Raw genomic sequence first — 18,618 nt, 5'->3', positions numbered from 1 at the left:
ACGCTTGTAATCCCAGCACTTTGGGAGGCAGAGGCGGGTGGATCACAAGGTCAGGAGATCGAGATCATCCTGGCTAACACGGTGAAACCCTCTCTCCACTAAAAATGCAAAAAAATTAGCTGGGCATGGTGGCGGGCGCCTGTAGTCCCAGCTACTCTGGAGGCTTGAGGCAGGAGAATGACGTCAACTAGGGAGGTGGAGCTTGCAGTGAGCTGAGATCGCGCCACTGCACTCCTGCCTGGGCGACAGAGTGAGACTCCCTCTTGGGGGGGAAAAAAAGAAATCTTGAAGGTGAGTAGATACTTTAATCAACTGGTGTTCAATCCTATGAATGTAAGAACATTTTGCTTATCTGTTGTGGTAGATATCATAAAAATTATTCATGAACTTTTTTTTGTAAAGCTCATCAGGTATCATTAGTGTTAGTGTTTTTTATGTGTGGCCCAAGACAATTCTGCTTCCAATGTGGCCCAGGGAAGCTAAAAGGTTGGAAAACTATGCTTTAAACTATATTATAATTTGAAAATTTACACATATAGAGTTTAAATTACAAATCTCAGTTTATACTAAAACAATAACATTTTGAAGTACAATCAGCAATACATTTTTCATATTTAGGAAAATGCTTATCGTTCTTATAAAATTGCTAAGAAAGAATTTTTGTAGAATTACATTTGCAATAAGATTAAAAATCACTAAGCAGAAAAGGTGCAACATCTGTCCCTAGTGTTCCTGGGATTTCTGAACCAAATTCCAATATGTCCACTACTTGCCTTACATATTTAGGCATGAAACAAAATCCATATTTGAAAAAAATACGTTAACATAGAGGTCCTCAATAACACAAGAATTCCTATGTCTCCAAAAGCAATGGAACAGCAGTCAGATCATGCAGCCCCTTATAAGTGATAAAGAGGACATTGGCTCTCCCTGTAAACTTGAAGGGAGATCGCTAAAGAAAAGAGAGGGCTTGGTGTGGTGGCTCACACCTGTAATCCCAGCACTTTGGGAGGCCGAGGCAGGTGGATCATCCAAAGTCAGGAGTTTGAGACCAGTCTGGCCAACATGGCAAAACCCTGTCTCTACTAAAAATACAAAAATTAGCTAGGTGTATTGGCAGATGCCTGTAATCCCAGTTACCCAGGAGGCTGAGGTAAGAGAATCACTGGAACCTGGGAGGCACAGGCTGCAGTGAGCTGAGATCGCACCACTGCACTCCAGCCTGGGTGACAGAGCAAGACTCCATCTCAAAAAAAAGAAAAGGAATTCTTAGAAGACTTAACAGCATGGGCTGCGGATGCCCCTATTTGTGAACATGAGAAAAAATGCAGCCTTTTCAGAAATTATTTGCATTGAAGAAGAGCTTTCCAAACTACATTTTAAGGCCTGGCTTTCTTTTTTGCCTTTGGTACCCTTGCCTGTGTCCTCTCCTTCATTCACTCTCACCTACCTGGGGCTCTGGCTACTGTCTCATGTGTCTTCCCATTAAAGGGCTCTTTTCTTTGCTCCAAACAAGTGATGAGGTCTGAGTTAAAGAGAGCAACACTTGTTTTACTAAAAAAAAAAAAAAAAAAAGTAACATGACTATTGCCAAGGATTCGCCAATTACCAGCCTAGCCCTATGCTAAGAAGAAAAGACAAATGATGGAAGATTCTAAAAAAATTAATCCAAAAATTGTTTCCTGATAGGCTCTTTAGAATATTTAAGTATTTTATTTTATTTTATTTTTTTTATGTGTAAAAGGCTTTATTTGCAGGGAAGCAGGAATTTAATCAAAGAGGCCAAATCCCATGTCATCGTCTGACTCTTCAGACTCCTCCTTCTTCTCATCTTTCTTCTCCTCTGCTGCAGCAGGCGCGGAACCAGCAGCAGGTGCTGCAGAGCCTGGGGCAGCAGAGACGGCCACAGCCCCACCGGCAGGTACACTGGCAAGCTTGCCAATACCCTGGGCAATGACGTCTTCAATGTTTTTTCCATTCAGCTCACTAATAACCTTGTTGAGTCGGTCGTCGTCCGCCTCGATGCCCACGCTGTCCAAGATCTTCTTGATGTCTTTGGCGCTGGGGGAGGAGTTACCCCCGAGGGCAGCCAGCAGGTAGGAGGCGACGTAGCGCATCGCGGCGGCGTCGGAGAGGCCTCACGCGTGCGACCTCGGCGGTGTCAGCGAGGAAAAGGGTAGAATATTTAAGTATTTTAAATCTGTGGTTTCTAAGTTCCACTACCCAGTACTACTGAATCAAAAAAAATTGGCGCAAATTGGATTTTAAGATGTGGAAAACAATATTTTACAACATTGAATTTCTAGATTTACCAGTAATCTAGAGTGAAGGACACAAATTACCTCAAGAAAAGAGAAGGTTTAGGTAAAGATGAAACATCTTAAAGATTTTTTTTACACCAGCAAACTCCCAATTTTTCATGAAGAAACAAACTGAAACTAATTCACGCAAAGCAGAAGCTCCCAAGAAACATTCTACAAAGAGAAAAAATAAAACTCTGAGGGAATATTAGGAATTACATATGAAAGTTATCCTCACCCAGGGAGACCAGATTTCTATAGTTCTCCAACACACATCTCTATATACATTCTGCTGGGCAGGATCCAGACATTTCCACTCTTCTGGGGAGAATTCTATAGCCACATCCTTGAATGTTAAGAGTTCCTGAAAACACATACTTGTCAAGTGACAGAGTTCTTTTTTTTTTTTTGAGACAGTCTTGTTTGTTGCCCAGGCTGGAGTGCAGTGGCGCCATCTCAGCTCACTGCAAGCTCCGCTTTTTGAGTTCATGCCATTCTCCTGCCTCAGCCTCCAGAGCAGCTGGGACTACAGGCACCCGCCAGCACGCCTGGCTAATTTTTTTTTTTTTTTTTGTATTTTTAGTAGAGACAAAGTTTCACCTTGTTAGCCAGGATGGTCTCGATCTCCTGACCTTGTGATCCGCCTGCCTCGGCCTCCCAAAGTGCTGGATTACAGGTGTGAGCCACCGCGCCCGGCCAGTGACAGAGGTCTCAATTTGACCACAGGAGAAATGAGTTAAGGGAGCTAGTTCTGACTGTAATTATCTGATAAAATAACTTTCAACACAGTAATGTTCTCTAAAGTATTCTATAACTTAGGAAAAAGGATGGCATGCGAGCAATTACTGTTGCTGCAATGGAAATATGGGCAACGCTGACCTGCTGCTACCAAAACCAAGCAGAGTAGGCCCTGTGACTTCCTCGAACAAAGGGTAAACTCACCACTCATTAAAGTATCTGGAAACCCTCATGCTTGACCCTGGCCTCGCTGTAGAATCATGTTTTAATTTAAAAAACAGGGATGTTTCCACCCAGAAAAACAGACAGAATCTGTGGGGAGGGAACAAGTGACTGCTTCTCTTCAAACAGTCCATGTGATCCTATTAGAAGACTGGGCTGAGAGTCAGCTAAGCACTGGCTTTCAAGCTTCAATGTGCATATAAATTATTTGCTATTCTAGGCCTCACTGTAAATAACAAAATTCTGCAGGTTTGAAAAGGGTCCATGAAAAGGAGCTTCTTATAGCAAGTCTCCTGTTGATGCTGATATTCCTCCCCCTAAATCCATTATAGTACCACTCAGCTAGAGTAAGAAGGCACAGCACACAGGGTCCCTTACCCCAACACAAATACTTTTCGTCTGAAGACAAGACCACCAGTCATCATCCTGAAACAGGGCATTCTCTGCAGGCCCTTCAGTGGTTACAGAGGCTGGAGATGGTGGCAATATCTGAATAAGGCTGCATTTGAAAAACATGTGCACATGCATTACTGTGATCTTTAAGGAGCATGTACTGTGTGTGCAGGAGTATGTCACAGAGCACTGTGCTGGGAAGATCACATTATGTGTGTTAATTCTCATAATATCCTGGGAGGTGGGTACTAACTGTCCCATAATTCCCAGGATTTAAATGCAGGGCCCAGCATTTCTATTTTTTTTTTTCTGTTTCCCTATGATTGATTTTTTTTTAAAAAAAGTTCAGAATAATAGTTCAATATAAATAGATGGGAGAGAAACAGAATGGAAGTGTTAAGTGCAATTCAGAGGAATTTATTTTTGTATTTGTATTTACTTTGAGAATTGTTAAAAAAAATAAAACTGTAGGGATGGAGAACAGATTGCTGGGTGTCTCTAGAAACACTGGTTTTAATTTTATAAAAAGAATTTAAAGCACAAAAGTATATTGCTTTTCCCCATTTATCTGCTTTTGTGTTTCAGGAAATTGGAAGCACCAGCTCTGAAGAGGCAGTAGGAGTAGCCACCCCAAACTCAGATCTCCTCTAAGCAGTTCTGTGAGAGATTTCAATGTGGATTAGACCTGGACAAGATTCAGCAGAGGGTGGATCTGGGCAGGGTTGGGATAGAAGGTGGGCCCTAGGCTTCTGCTCTCTGGGCCACCAAGTATTTTCAGTTTTGTTTTTTCTAAGCCTGAGCAAGAGAAATTTGATTCTCAGAGTTTGTGTAATTTTAATCTATTTTAGACACTTCCCTGTCTATATTACAACATACAATAAGGAGGAATTTAACCAAAACCCTTATGTTTTTCTGGACCAATTATATTAGAAGCTAAATACTTATTCTTAGCAAGCTAAAAACAATACAAATAATAAGAACTTCTCTTCTATCCATGAATAGCCCTTCAGGTAGAGGCATCAAAACTCACAAAACAATAAAAGGGAAGTAACCCAAATGAAGCTTAAGCTTCCCATGCAGTTTCCGTCTTTGTACTGAACACATGATGCTGAATTCAACCATTTATTCATGTGCTCTAGACTGCAGGTTCCTTCATGGGAGGGACCGTGACTGCTTCGTCTCTTTTTCTAATGACCATACAAAATAGAAGCAATTAGTTTATTGATCAGTTTGAGTCTCCAGAACCAGAAAACTGGAACAACTCTTATCTGGTTATGAATCAATGAGATTCTTTCTGTGAGGGAACAAACCCTTGATAAGTCATTTCTCTTTCTCTGAAATGGAACCAGAATTAGACTTTGTCAGACTGACCCCAGTCTGCACAAGACATCCTCAAATGTCTCAAATACTCACTGAGTGTCCTCAGTGACCCTGGCTGAAGCCCCATAGTGATCCAGGCAAGAGAGACTGAGACTGACTTCATGGAGTGCAAATAGAAAATAGAACTGCCCAGGCAGAGCTGCAGATTCTAGATCCAGATGTGATATGCACTGTCCCTGATCAGCTAACTCTGAGACAAGAGGAAAGACGAAAGTTCTCCAGTACCCCAGTATACAGGATGGCATACTTGTGATTATGGTTGTGATTATGGCTCTGGATATTTTGTGGCCCTCACCTCCCACTGCTAAGGTGCTTGTTATACACTTACAGATTCTGCCACAGGATTCTATTCACACCAGAAGCTTCTCACACAGCTGTAGCAGGTGACAAGACCTGGAAAACTCAAAGGGCTCCACGCTGAAAGTGGGGTTTAAGTTGTCTATGTTGACTTCTCATGATGCAGAAAATGCCTTCTGTGAGTTTTCTGTATGTCTTCAACCCAAAGTCTGGCCCTATTTTGTGAATCCTAGGCAGAAGCCAGCTTTTATGTGCAGATTCTAGGTGAGATCAATGTGCCTCTGCATTCCTGGGGATTACAGCAAACAGAGTAAAACCAGAGACAGCCTTTCATGGAGGCTCCTTCAACACATTCTGAAGAATATTTTGACCTAAAAGGAAAAAACTGGGGTAAACATAAGTAGAGAGTTTATTTGGGCCAAAGCTTGAAGATTGCGATCTTGCAGTATAAAGCTGCCCTGAATATATACTCCAATTAGAAGCAGTTACAAGTGTATTTTTAAAGGCAAAAAAGAAAGCAGAGAGGGGACTGATACAAAGTTGTTAGACATTCCTATTGATTTACAGAAGTAAAATTGGTTAGTGGCTGGCTATATATTGTTAAGCCATAGAGTGTGGGTTACAGTGCCCACTGTGGTATTATTAGGTTACTTTATAGCCACTGCTGGCAATAGCAAGGAATTTCAAAAAACAGATAGTTCAAAGAGGGGAACAGTAGGACTGTGGTCTCATTTTAACAAGTCTCTGGGTCTGATAATTAAAAGAAACTGTATTTCTCAGATAAAAGTGTCATTTTTCTCTCAAATCCCAGGACATAAATTCAGAATTTGGGAATGCACATTTAGGTCCTGGAGGGCTGGTGAGCTATGGACATTTGTGGGCATTTGGACAAGGGGAGAAGGGACAGAATTGAAGTTCTCAGGTTTAATCAATGCACATGTGTGATCCTGGTTGGGTGTATGGGCCCCATGGTGTCTGAACCAGTGTCAGATCTGAAGATGTCAGGAGCATGGAGGGAAGTGGAATAACTGATGGCTGTCCTGAAAGGTTATTTTTGTAGAAATCTAGTCTAACTGCTCTAGAAGTGATTGTAGATCCCAAATAAAGAGAACTTTTGGTTTGCAGATTTGTGGAGCACTTTGCTGCACTTTGTGTACTTTGCCACAAAATTGTGGATTGTGACTGGAATCCTTAGAAGGAAGGTTTTTTCTAAAGAGAAGCCTGGTGGGCACTTTGTGTATACCATGTGGTAATTCTGGACAGTGTTTGGAAAATATAACTAAAAGCAAAATCTCCAATCCTATGATACTCTCCACAATAATAGAACAGCAAGATAATGATTTGTTATTTAATTAAACCAAAATACGATGTGCATCACAGGCAATCTAATAGACTGCAAATACAGAAAAAACGTCGCCATTAGTACTCAAGTACAAGACATGACAGCACCATTTGTCATACACAGTTTATAATAACGTCAACTAGTAATTTGGGAGGTCATCTGGGTTTTCTAATTGGTAACATTAAAAACAAACAAACCAAAAAACCACTTTCCGTATCTTCATGATAGGACGTAGTTTTGAAATGTGGAGGCACGTACGGGCTGAAGGCAGCCTCCTACTCGCCTACAGACTGTGGCATAGGGTGTATATTCTTGCTATTTGCATTTGAACGCAATAGTTCCCAGGTCCTAAAGACAGTTTTGAGTCAAAAAAGACAAATGACCTAGTTAACTGACAAAAATGATTTACATATTTTTCAAAGCAGCAGAGAAAATATTTAAATATAAAAGTTTTCAAACTAAATGCTTTAAGAAAAGGGAGAAGAGCAAAAAGTCTTCCCTCATTCTAAAGAGAAAGCATTAAGCCTTTTCTAATTTGTATTTGGTCCTACAACAGGCAGGTCTAAAGGTCTGGTCTTGAACTCACTAATGTTGGAATTCTTGTAGCACATGAGGGATGCACTTGAGCAAACTGTGTGCACCGGAAAGAGGATGTGTGGGGAAGAAAAGAGCATAAGAGAGAGAAAGGTGCTATCAAGAGCCTTGGGTGGGGGCAAGGCAGGATTGATGAAATGACTGGTTTGTGCTACAAGTTCAGGCCCAGGCAGGGCTAAGCTCTGACTGATTCCTGAGTCCATAAAGGCAGAGGAGATTAAGATCAGGTGGTCCAGAAGCCTAGGTAGGTGAAGAAAACAGATTCCTGCTACAGATCTGGGGTTGACATGAGCCAGGAGTCTCCTGGGCACTGTGTGTGTTCTTAGGAGAAAACTGTAGGAGCAAAGCTGCCATGGGCACAATTCCTGAGGGTGGAACCCTGTCCTGGGATGAGTGTGGCCATTCGAATACCCAGTGGGCGTGCTCAGGAGTGGGTTAGCATTGGGTGGGGGCTGGCAGCAGGGTGCAGGGAAGGGACGTTTCTCAGAACTCCTCCTTTCCTCTTAAGTTCCCAGTTCCCTCTCCCCGGAAGGAGACCTGGAGGAACCGGACAGGGCCCAGCAGGACCGCGCAAGTGCAGAACCCACTCGCGCATCCCGCAGACACCAGGCGACTCCCTCCAGCCCAGGCTCAGCCATGTCTCCATGTGTTTCTTCTGACAGAAAACGTGCGGAGTTTCCTCAACACCGGTCAATGCTCCAGCCCCAACGGGCTGTCCAGCCACTCACTAACGACCCCACCCAGAGTCAGCGCAGACCCACAAGCTCAGCGCTCTTCCCGCAACTGCCCCTCTGCAGACGCCAGTCCCTGCCTCTGGACACCCGTCTTCATTTCTGAACGTCTCCAACAAACCAGGGGCGCCCTCACCCTCCTCAAGTTCCATAATGGGGCAGAACCACTCACAGAACTCAGCGAAGCGCTGTGCACACGACACCAGCGTATTCTAAAAGATGCCGCCCAGGAACAGCCACGCGGAGGCGGCGCTCAGGGCAAGGGGACCGGTGGAAAGTTGGGGCGGGCGGGCGATTTGCTTCCCTTCCTCACACACCTCACAAAAGCCTTTCCTTCAAGACCCGCTGGCAGCCCCCAAACCGCGAGCGCGGGGGCGCTGTCCCACTAATGAGTCCCCGTTTCCTCACATGAACTCTGTTTTGACGGGGCCTCGATCTCATTTGGAACCGGGTAAAGTAGGGACAGGACCCCGGACCACAGCTCCTCCCACACGTGCCCGCGCACGCCGCCCGGCGTCTTCCCGGTGAGCTCCTCACCCCACAGCCCGGGGAAGGTGCGGGGCTGCGGGCGCAGAGCTGAACGAGGAGGGCTGCAGGCTGGGCAGAGCCGCCGTGCGGGGACTGACAGGAGCGCGGGTCCCTCACCGGAGGGGACTGAGGACCGAGGGCTGAGCGGCGGCAGCAGGGCCTCAGCAGACTCGGTCCCGCCGAGGCCATTTCCCGCCGGTGCCGATGAAGCCCCCCCCCCCCCCCCCCCCGGCCTCGGGATGCCCTGCCCGGCACACTCACCATTTCAGGGCTTCAAGGGTGTGGTGAAGTCTTAGGTAGAATCATCCAATACCCGCTGGTCACAGAGCGACGGAGGCTGAGGCTGTGGCGGATTCAGCTAAGCCTCCCTGAGGGGTGGAAGCAGGACAGTGAGCCCCCAACCCAGCTCTGGCTGAAGGGAGAGGTAAAAGCCGCGCCAGATCCCGGATGCCGCCCCCTCCTTTGCCTGATTGGGCAGTTCCCAGTCCAGCGCCCTCATTGGATACTGCTACTAGCTCTACGCCCTCAAGCTTTGAGTGACAGAATTCGAGTGCCAGAAATTCGACCATACACTTAACCCCAGGCAAGAGTCACAGACTCGTGTCTCCAGGTATTTTCAGTCAGGGCTTTCTGTGCTAGGCCTGGCTCTGTTGGGGGTTCATTTTTAACCTTCTGTTGTGTCATGTTACGTCCATTTATCAATTGTGCATGCTCGCGCGCACACACACACAGACACACGCTTGCTCACAAATGGAAACAATATAATCACAATTATTTTAATGTTTTAGATTTCATAACCTTTCTGGCCTCTGGTCTTTTGAGTAGGACACCTGAGATTGGAAGAGGAAACAAGTCTCTAAAAAATAAAATGTTAGTTGTGAATTTAGTTTTTTATTAGCCACATCCAAACTAACAAAAAGAAACAAGTGAAATTGTTTATAATTGTAACCTAGTGTATTCAAAATAGTTTTAATACATGATCAATATATAATTAGAAATAAAGTATATTTCTGGTCTAATTCTTTTACACTCACTGTGCATTTTTTTGTTCGCAGCACATACTACTTCAAACCAGCCACATTCCAGGTACCCAGTAGCTACATATGGCAGGTGGCTGCCACATTCAGTGCAGCCATGAAGGCTCTGACTTCAGGAAAGTGACGGCCTGAACACCTCTTTTCTGCTGGAAGTGAGGGAACAGCCTATCAACTTTTCTCCTCAGGCTCAAGGGTGGGTGGGACAGTGCCCCCTAGAGAAAGCAAAGGTGCAAGCTGAGAGTGTCCACGTGAATATCACGGTCTCCTAGTTGCTGTTTGGTGCCAGTGTGGTGGTCTCAGTTCAGCCAGGTTCAGGCTCTCCTCCCATGACCTGGAAAAATGAGGCACGTGTACACCAGAATGAGAAAGCAGAGTAGGATTTATTAAGCAATAGGAAAGCTCTCAGCAGCCAGAGGGGACCTAAAAGCATGTTGCCAGAAATGGGGCTGACTTCTGGGTCTTTTATGTGGCAAGAACGAGGAAGTCTTCTGTGGGTTCTACCCAAATGGGAGGGGTCAAGTTCCCCACCAAGGGTGTTGCATCTGCGCATGCCTGGGGTTGGCCACAGTGATTCCATTTTGGTTATTACCCATGAGTGCCTAAGGGAAACTTACAGGGGAGAAGCTAAAACCACAATACTTATATCATGTTAATGACTTTACAATGAGCTGGGTGAAAACAAGGAAATTTAGGTTGATTTATTTTGCCTATGCGTAAGCTGGGATAGTCCCATCTGAGCAACATCCTGGCATAAGAGGAAGTTCTTAACCACATTTCTTCCCACTAGCTACAGGGGCGGGGCAGGTGCAGTCCCGCGGGTGGTTTTCCTCTCCCGAGACCCTCCCTCCCTATCTTCCTAACCAGCCTCTGACTGTCGCCTCTCTCAGGGGTTGAGGTGGTTAGAAATTTAGACTGGGCTCAGCTGGGCCATTCTTCTGGGCTCAGTTTGGCTCCTACAGATGTGAGTGTTCAGCTGCTGGTGAATTAGGTGGCTCTGCTTCTGGGAGTGAGCTGTCTGTAAACTGAGGCTCTTTGGCTTTTCTCAGCATGTTACTTTATCCTATAGAAAGCTAAAATGGGCTTGTTTTCATGGATATGGAAAAATTCTGAAAAAGATAACAGAACTATTTAAGACCTTTTGAGCCTAGGCACCAAACTGACCCACTGTCACATGCACAGCTTTGGCCTGTGCAAATTAAGCAAGAAAGTTCAAGGTTTAGGAAACAGATTCTGTCTGTTGATGGGAACCATCATAAAAGCCATTGCCAAGAACATGAATACAATAAGAAAATTTTTTAAATTTCTGTTTTTGCAATCAATTTTGTTTTGTTTTTTCTTGCAGGTAAGGTTTATAAAACTGTCCCACATCTACTAAGCAGCTGGCTTGGACTCAGGATCATCGCTGGCCTGTCTCTGAAGCCCATGCACCTCCATAGACCACACTACTCAGCCAGGTTTCCTGGTCCTTCAAGGGGTGGAAGAGTGACACTTCTGAAGTAGAAGCAAGATTTTTTTTTTGAGAATCTCATCCCATCTATCCAGTACTCTTCACCATTAGAAATAATTCACTCCAGGGAATGCTTCTGAAGTCTCTTGGAAAAACTGGAAATGATTTGAGGGAATGGCTAAGCATTGGTTTAGGAAATTAACGCCCACCATTACATTTGTAATTTCTTATAGGATAAATACGAAAACACCTATAATGCACTCCACATATCTGGAAACCTTTGTATCCTTATTCTGTATTGGTAGGATACTTATGATTTTTAATATAGACTAAATCAACTTACTGTGCCTGAAACAACTTTTGCTCGACGGCAAGTGACATAGAGATAGAGCTGCTATTTTTCCCTGTTGCAATTTAGCCAACCAGCAGAGTATGTTTTCAAGGGCCAAGATGTTTTCTAAGACCCCCATCCAGGAGCAGCTATAGGGCAAATGCCTAGAGCACACATAGAAATCACACACAACCAATGCATTCCTGACCCTGAATCAATGCTTCTTACCCTTGTGTGCACATTAGAATAACCTGCTGTGCATGTGGGAGGTGGTGTTTAATGTTCCCAAACCCAAGTTGCAAGGGAATAATTAAGACAATCTCTAGAGTGAGACCCAGGCAGCAGTGTGATTTAAAGCTCTCCAGGTGATTACAATATGCAACTATACTCCCAAATGTCTGCTGTAAACCAACATCTTTCAGAGAATCAGTTGAAAGTATTTAAGAAGTGTTTGCTGTTGAGTTGTGGCCTTTCAATCTTACTCGTATTACCCACATTCTATCCTTTGCAAAACTGACCTCTGCTGAAGGGGTGGCCTGCCCCTCCACACCTGTGGGTGTTTCTCGTTAGGTGGAACGAGAGACTTGAGAAAAGAAATAAGACACAGAGACAAAGTATAGAGAAAGAAAAGCGGGGGCCCAGGGGACCGGCGCTCAGCTTACAGAGGACCCACGCCGGCACCGGCAGGACAATAGGATCATTTTTAGGGAGGAAATCAGCAGTAAGCCATAAGAACAAGGATCTCTGTGACATGAATAAGTTTAAAGGAAAATCCTGTGCCTAGAGATAAACCTTTTAGCAGCATTGTTTCATCCTATCACATGGGGATAAACCTTGGACAATACTTAGCTTTTCCTAGGAACAAAGACACACCCTGCACGCCCAAAATCCATTAAACCTTGAGTTACCACAGCACATGTCTCTTGCAAGGACAAGGTTGGGGGTAGGGTCACAGATTAACAGCATCTCAAATACAGAACAAAATGGAGTCTCTTATGTCTACTTCTTTCTATATAGACACAGTAACAGGCTGATCTCTTTCTTTTCCCCACACTCTGCTACTTGTTTTCTTCCTGATTCAAACCAGTTCCACACACACTGGGTGCACACTATGTGCAGCCCACGGTGCTAGGTGGCCTGGCCGTGGGGAATATTGTTGTGGAGGAAGGACTTTGCTGTAAGAAATTTACATTCCCCAAAACTAAAACCATGCTGTTTACTCAATTGAAATAAAAAATGAAAGACTGAGGGGGATGCCCAAAGGTCAGGACATGAATAAATACCTTGGAATATTAATATCCATCTCATGATGCCTGAGTGTAAATGCCCCACTTTGAAACAAAACAATGCCAAGCATTGCTATTATTCTGAAATAGGATTAAATAATAAATATTTAAAATTTTATTGATGTATAACATGCATACAGAAACATATGCACAATAAAATATTAATGTAATGCTCAATAACTTGTAACAAAGCTAATACATTTGTGTAACTATAGAACTATCCCTGTTTTTGCCCACAAACCACTTCCTTCCTTTTCCTCCTCCCCAAACCTAACCACGATCTTAAGAGCTAATGTTATAGTTTTTCTTTTTATACAAGTGTTTTATTAGAGAATATTTTAACCTATACACAATAACCAAAATAGTATGAGCTGATGCTCAGCCTCAGTATCTACTAATTATGCCCCATTTGTTTAATTTCTACTTCAACTCATTCCCTATCCCCTTTATTATTGTTTTTAGTTATTTTTTGTAAGATAAGATGTATATGCCTTGAAATATACAGTCTTTACTGTACCTTTTTGACAAGTCAATATATCTATATATTCTTTTCCCTTTCAATTATAGAATTACTGCCAGTTAAAATTATCAATGTGCATGCAAATCACCTGAAAACATTATTTGAAATCCAGATTTTGATACAATATATCTGGGCTTTGCCTGACAAACCCAGTTTCCTGGGTTGAAGCAGGGCCTGAAGAGTGTGCTAGCAACATCACCCTGCCCATGCCTGACACCACCCTCACCCACCTGTGACTCACCTCTGGGGCCAGAGGCAGGGAAGGGAGGGTCATTTTGGCAAACCAGGCGTCTGTGCCATGCAAAGATTCCTGCCCCTTTAGAAATGAGTGAGGGTGAAAGCATCATGGCCTCCAGCTTTTTCATGCACATCTCCCCTGAGCCCACATGGCCACCAAGAGGGCTGCTGATGGCCTCTGGTCCCCCAACAAATTGCCCCACCTCCAGATGGACTAGAGCAAAGTCAAGGGAAAGTCTGTCTGGTCCTTGTTTCTGCTCAGGCACTTCTGAGTTCTGTCGCCTTGCACAGGCCTTTGCCTCTCTCTGAGCCTAAGTTTTCCACCATACGATGGGTACATTTACACAAACCACACACACAATGACGGTGAAAGGAGAGAATGGGCAAAATGACCTCACCTGCCAGGGAGTCAGCGCTCAGGTAACTTTCATGCTCTGGGGTGGAATATTTCTTCAGAAACAAAGAGCTTGCGGATCCAGGACCTGGGCCTGCCACTGACCTGCTCTGTGACTCTGAGACAGTGGCTTCCCCTCTCTGAGCTCAAATCCCCACTGGACAGGCTGCTCTAACCTTCTGTGTCCCTGGGCTGAGAAGGGAGTTAGTCCTTCCCAGCTTGTAGGGGAGCCCTTGACCATGGTTGAGTGCAATCTGGCCCCACTGTCCTGCCTCACTGGAGCATTGAGAAAAGGCGAACACAAAACCCAGACCCCAGCTGATCTGGGAACAGGTTTTCCTTGAATTTGTCAGGCACCTTCAGGAATTTGTCACCAGTTAACCAGCCTGTGACTCTGTCCACAAGCTGCTCCTTCTGCATGGATGCCGCTGTCCACTGCCACTCTACTAAAACACCTTTGATGCCCTCCTGATGCGCGCTGTCGGGCACGGCGAGATGGGCTGAGAGTGTATCTCCCTCCCCAAACTCGCTCCGAGCTGTGCGGGGCGGGCGGCCCCAGGACCCGCGGTTCCCAGCAGCTCCCGGGGGGCCCCGCTGCCCGCACCCCAGACCGCGCTGCGCAGCCCCAGTCTGCCCGGAGATGGCGACGCTGTAGCCTCTGGAGCCGGGGCCACCGGGGGTCTCGGCGGGGCCCAACAGCGGCGAGGACGCGGACCCTGCAGAGATGGGAGGGGCGCGCCCCGAGCCCGAGCCACACCCGGACCAGTAGCCGTTGGTCAAGCCAGGGCCGCAGCGGACACCGTGGGCGGCGAAGAGGAAGCCGGGCCCAGCACCCTGGGCGACCCCCTGAGCCGCGGAGCCCCGAGGGGTGGAGCTGGGTCTGGCCCTGCAGGCAGCTGGTGTCGCAGGTGGGCCACAGCCCAGGACACGCCCAGGCGTCCCACCTCATGGTGCTGCACGGGCTGGAGAATGGGGCTAGGGACAGCGCCAGGGCCACCCCGACGCCAGCACCCCTGGCAGACCCAGGGGCCGCCTGTGGAGAGACTGGATAGGTGCATTAAGCGATCAGAAAAGTCACTGGCTGGCTCTGTTGATGAGCAGAACGCTTTCAGAGAAGTGTATGCTCACGCAGTGCTCGGACGGCATTTGCGGAGTTTGACACTTGTCTGCTTGGGCAGATGCTCATATGCTTCCACAGAATGGATATTGTGGTGGTGGAAGGTCAGTTGATGCTACAAGTAAAAATTCCAGAATCACAAGTTACTTTTAACAAGCAGAGGTGAAGGATCTCCTTCTGCAAGTTGGCCGGTACTTGAGGTATATTCATTCGATGTCTTTGATTCACATGGACATGTAACCTGGTAATATTTCCATGTCTCAAACCTCAATCCCCAAGGCAGCCTCTGAAGAAGGGGATGAAGATGACTGGGGGTATTGATCCATTTTCAGGCTCCTGATAAAGACATACCCAAGACTGGGTAATGTATAAAGAAAAAGAGGTTTAATGGACTCACAGTTCCACATGGCTGGGGAGGCCTCACAACCCTGGCAGAAGACAAAAGGCACATCTTACAGGGCAGCAGACAAGAGAGAATGAGGGAAACTAGTGAAAGGGATTTGCCCTTATGAAACCATCAGAGCTCTCAGGAGGACTTATTCACTACCAGAAAAGTATTGGGGAAACTGCCCCCATGATTCAATTAACTCCCCCCAGGTTCCTCTCACAACACATGAGAATTATGGGAACTATAGTTCAAGATGAGATTTGGGTGCGGAAACAGCCAAATCATATTATTCCACCTCTGGCCCCTCCTAAATCTCATGTCCTCACATTTCAAAACCAATCAAGCCTTCCCAACAGTCCCCCAAAGTCTTAACTCGTTTCAGCATTAACTCAAAAGACCACAGTCCAGGCTGGGTGTGGTGGCTCATGCCTGTAATCCCAGCACCTTGGGTGACCGAGGCAGGCAGATCACTTGAGGCTGGGAGTTCAAGACCAGCGTGACCAACATGGAGAAACCCTGTCTCTACTAAAAATACAAAATTAGCTGGGTGTGGTGGCACATGCCTGTAATCCCAGCTACTTGGGAGGCTGAGGCAGAAGACTCGCTTGAACCCAGGAGGCGGAGGTTGTGGTAAGCTGAGATCATGCCATTGAACTCCAGCGTGGCAACAAGAGTGAAGTTCAGTCAAAAAAACAAAACAACAAAAACAAAAACAAAAACCACACAGTCTAAAGTCTCATCTGAGACAAGGCAAGTCCCTTCTGCGCATGAGCCTGTAAAATCAAAAGCAAGTTAGTTACTTCCTAGACACAGTGGGGGCACAGGCATTGGGTAAATATAGCTGTTCCAAATGGGAGACACTGGCCCCAAAATAGGGGCTACAGGCCCCATGCAAGTTCACAATCCAGTGGGTCAAATCTTAAAGCCCCAAAATAATCTCCTTTGACTCCATGTCTCACATCCAGGTCATGCTGATGTAAGAGGTGGGTGGGTTCCTATGGTCTTGGGCAGCTCCACCCTTGTGGCTTTGCAGGGTACAGCCTCCCTCCTGGCTATGTTCTTGTGCTGGTATTGAGTGTCTGCAGCTTTTCCAGGTGCATGGTGCAAGCTGTTGGTGGAGCTACCATTCTGGGGTCTGGAGGACGATGGCCCTCTTCTCACAGCTCCACTAGGTGGTACCCCGGTAGGGATTCTGTGTAGGGGCTCTGACCCTATATTTCCCTTCCACATTGCCCTAGCAGAGTTTCTCCATGAGGGCCTTGCCCCTGCAGCAAACTTCTCCCTGGACATCCAGGCATTTCCATACATCTTCTGAAATCTAGACAGAGGTTCCCAAACCTCAATTCTTGACTTCTGTGCAGCTGCAGGCTCAACACCATGTGGAAGCTCCCAAGGTTTGGGTCTTGCACCCTCTGAAGCCACAACCCAAGCTGTACCTTGGCCCCTTTTAGCCACAGCCATAGTGGCTGGGACATAAGACACCAAGTCTCTAGGATGCACAAAGCAGGAGGGCTCAGGGCCTGGCCCACTAAACCATTTTGTCCTCCTAGACCTTCTGGCCTGTGATGGGAGGGGCTGCCATGAAGACCTCTGACATGCTCTGGAGACATTTTCCCCATTGTCTTGGTGATTCACATTTGGCTACTCTTTCTGCAGCTGGTTTGAATTTCTCCTCAGAAAATGGGTTTTTCTTTTCTATCACATTGTCAGGCTACAAATTTTTGAACTTTATGTTCTCTTGTCTCTTTTTTGAAATGAAATGCTTTTAACAGCATCCAAGTCACCTTTTCAATGCTTTGGTGCTTAGAAATTTCTTCCACTAGATGCCCTAAATCATCTCCCTCAGGTCCTAAGTTCCACAAATCTCTAGGACAGGGCCAAAAAGTCACCAGTCTCTTTGCTAAAACATAACAGGAGTCACCTTTACTCCAGTTCTCAACAAGTTCCTCATCTCTGTCCAAGACCACCTCAGCCTGGATTTCATTGTTCATATTATCATCAGCATTTTGATCAAGGCCATTCAACTAGTCTCTAGGACGTTCCAAACTTTCCCACATTTTCCTGTCTTCTTCTGAGCCCTCCAAACTGTTCCAACCTCAGCCTGTTACCCAGTTCCAAAGTTGCTTCCACATTTTTGGGTATCTTTAAGGGAGCACTCGACTCTAACTGTACCAGTTTAGTGTATTAGTCCATTTTTACACTGCTGGTAAAGAGATACTCAAGACAGGGTAATGTATAAAGAAAAAGAGGTTTAATGGACTCACATTCCACATCGCTGGGGAGGCCTCTCACTCAGGTCGGAAGACGAAAGGCACATCTTATGTGGCGGCAGATAAGAGAGAATGAGAGAACCAAATGAAACAGGTTTCCCCTTATAAAACCGTCAGATCTATTGAGACTTATTCATTGCCAGGAGAACAATATTGGGGAAACTGCCCCATGATTCAATTATCTCCCACCAGGTCCTTCTCATAACATATGGGAATTATGGGAGCTATAATTAAAGATGAGATTTGAGTGGAGACACAGCCAAAGCATGTCACTGGGCATCCAACAAAGTTATACTTAAAACAGGTAATTCTGGGTATGTAACAAGGATCTCTAGCCCACAGATTGAAAAGGATGATAGTCCTTTTTTTGGAAATGAAGTTTTACAGAAGAACTATATCAGCTACTAAAAGCAGATATCTTGTACTTGCCCTCACAGTGGCATGTGCTGCTGGTGCAGAATCTCTTCCCAGGAATGGAGACCAATGGCATGGAATCAGATAGAATAGATTACCTCAGATACTACACAGGCTTTTCCAAGAATTTACAGAGTTGCTCAAATTTATGATTCGTCCAGATCCAGAGAGAAGACCTTCAGCAATTGCCCTGATAAAGCATTCAATGTTGCTGCCTGCTTCTAGAGAGAGAACAGTTATGTATAGAACTGAATGTTGAGAAGTCCAAAAATACACTTTTACCTAAAGAAATCATGAAAGCACAGACAGAGAAGGCTGCAGCTGAGGAAGGAGCACTCTTAACTGATCAGAGGCCACTAGGTCCACCATGCAGAGGAACACAACATCTTGACTTCTTAGAAAGAAAATGAAGTGCCCTATCAGCCTTCCAGTATACTAAGCTACTCATTTCCTACCTAACCACCCCACCAAAATAACACTGTGACAAAAGCAAGCTAGGTTGAAATCACTGCTAGAATTCAATTTGCAATTAATCTCTCTTTGGTGTCAGTAGTTTTACTGATTAGGACTTTTACTTGTGAATTACAATTGAAAGCTGTACTTTGACCACAGCTTTTTCAGGCTTTTGTGTACTTACCAATCTGTCTTCTGT

General features: G+C 45.5%; 1 protein-coding gene and 2 pseudogenes across 2 annotated transcripts; 1 reads left to right on the top strand and 2 right to left on the bottom strand.

The window, feature by feature from the left end:
* The window catches only part of LOC112625185, a 45,556-nt pseudogene extending 36,842 nt beyond the window's left edge, over positions 1-8,714 (bottom strand).
* LOC112624216 (60S acidic ribosomal protein P2) lies at positions 1,734-8,281 on the bottom strand. 2 transcript variants are annotated; one of them, XM_025384591.1, is made up of 2 exons: positions 8,276-8,281; positions 1,734-2,126 (listed from the first exon to the last, which is right to left on the bottom strand). In XM_025384591.1, exon 2 carries the CDS (start codon positions 2,115-2,117, stop codon positions 1,770-1,772), a length of 348 nt encoding a protein of 115 aa, XP_025240376.1. In that variant the 5' UTR covers positions 2,118-2,126; positions 8,276-8,281; the 3' UTR covers positions 1,734-1,769. The 2 variants fall into 2 exon arrangements, with proteins under 2 accessions (XP_025240376.1, XP_025240377.1); XM_025384592.1 differs by lacking the exon at positions 8,276-8,281 and having other exon boundaries at positions 1,734-1,994; positions 2,031-2,129.
* A 6,032-nt stretch (positions 8,715-14,746) lies between the features above and the next one.
* LOC112625184 lies at positions 14,747-18,405 on the top strand (annotated as a pseudogene).
* The last annotated feature ends 213 nt before the right edge of the window (positions 18,406-18,618 follow it).

This window comes from Theropithecus gelada, chromosome 5, assembly GCF_003255815.1.
Source record: "Theropithecus gelada isolate Dixy chromosome 5, Tgel_1.0, whole genome shotgun sequence".
NCBI classification, from domain to species: domain Eukaryota; kingdom Metazoa; phylum Chordata; class Mammalia; order Primates; family Cercopithecidae; genus Theropithecus; species Theropithecus gelada.
The sequence above is the reverse complement of the archived record's forward strand: the minus strand, read 5'-3'. Positions and strand labels throughout refer to the sequence as shown.

Coding starts and splice junctions, on each gene's coding strand:
- LOC112624216 (XM_025384591.1), bottom strand. CDS start 2,117: ATGCGCTACGTCGCCTCCTACCTGCTGGCTGCCCTCGGGGGTAACTCC.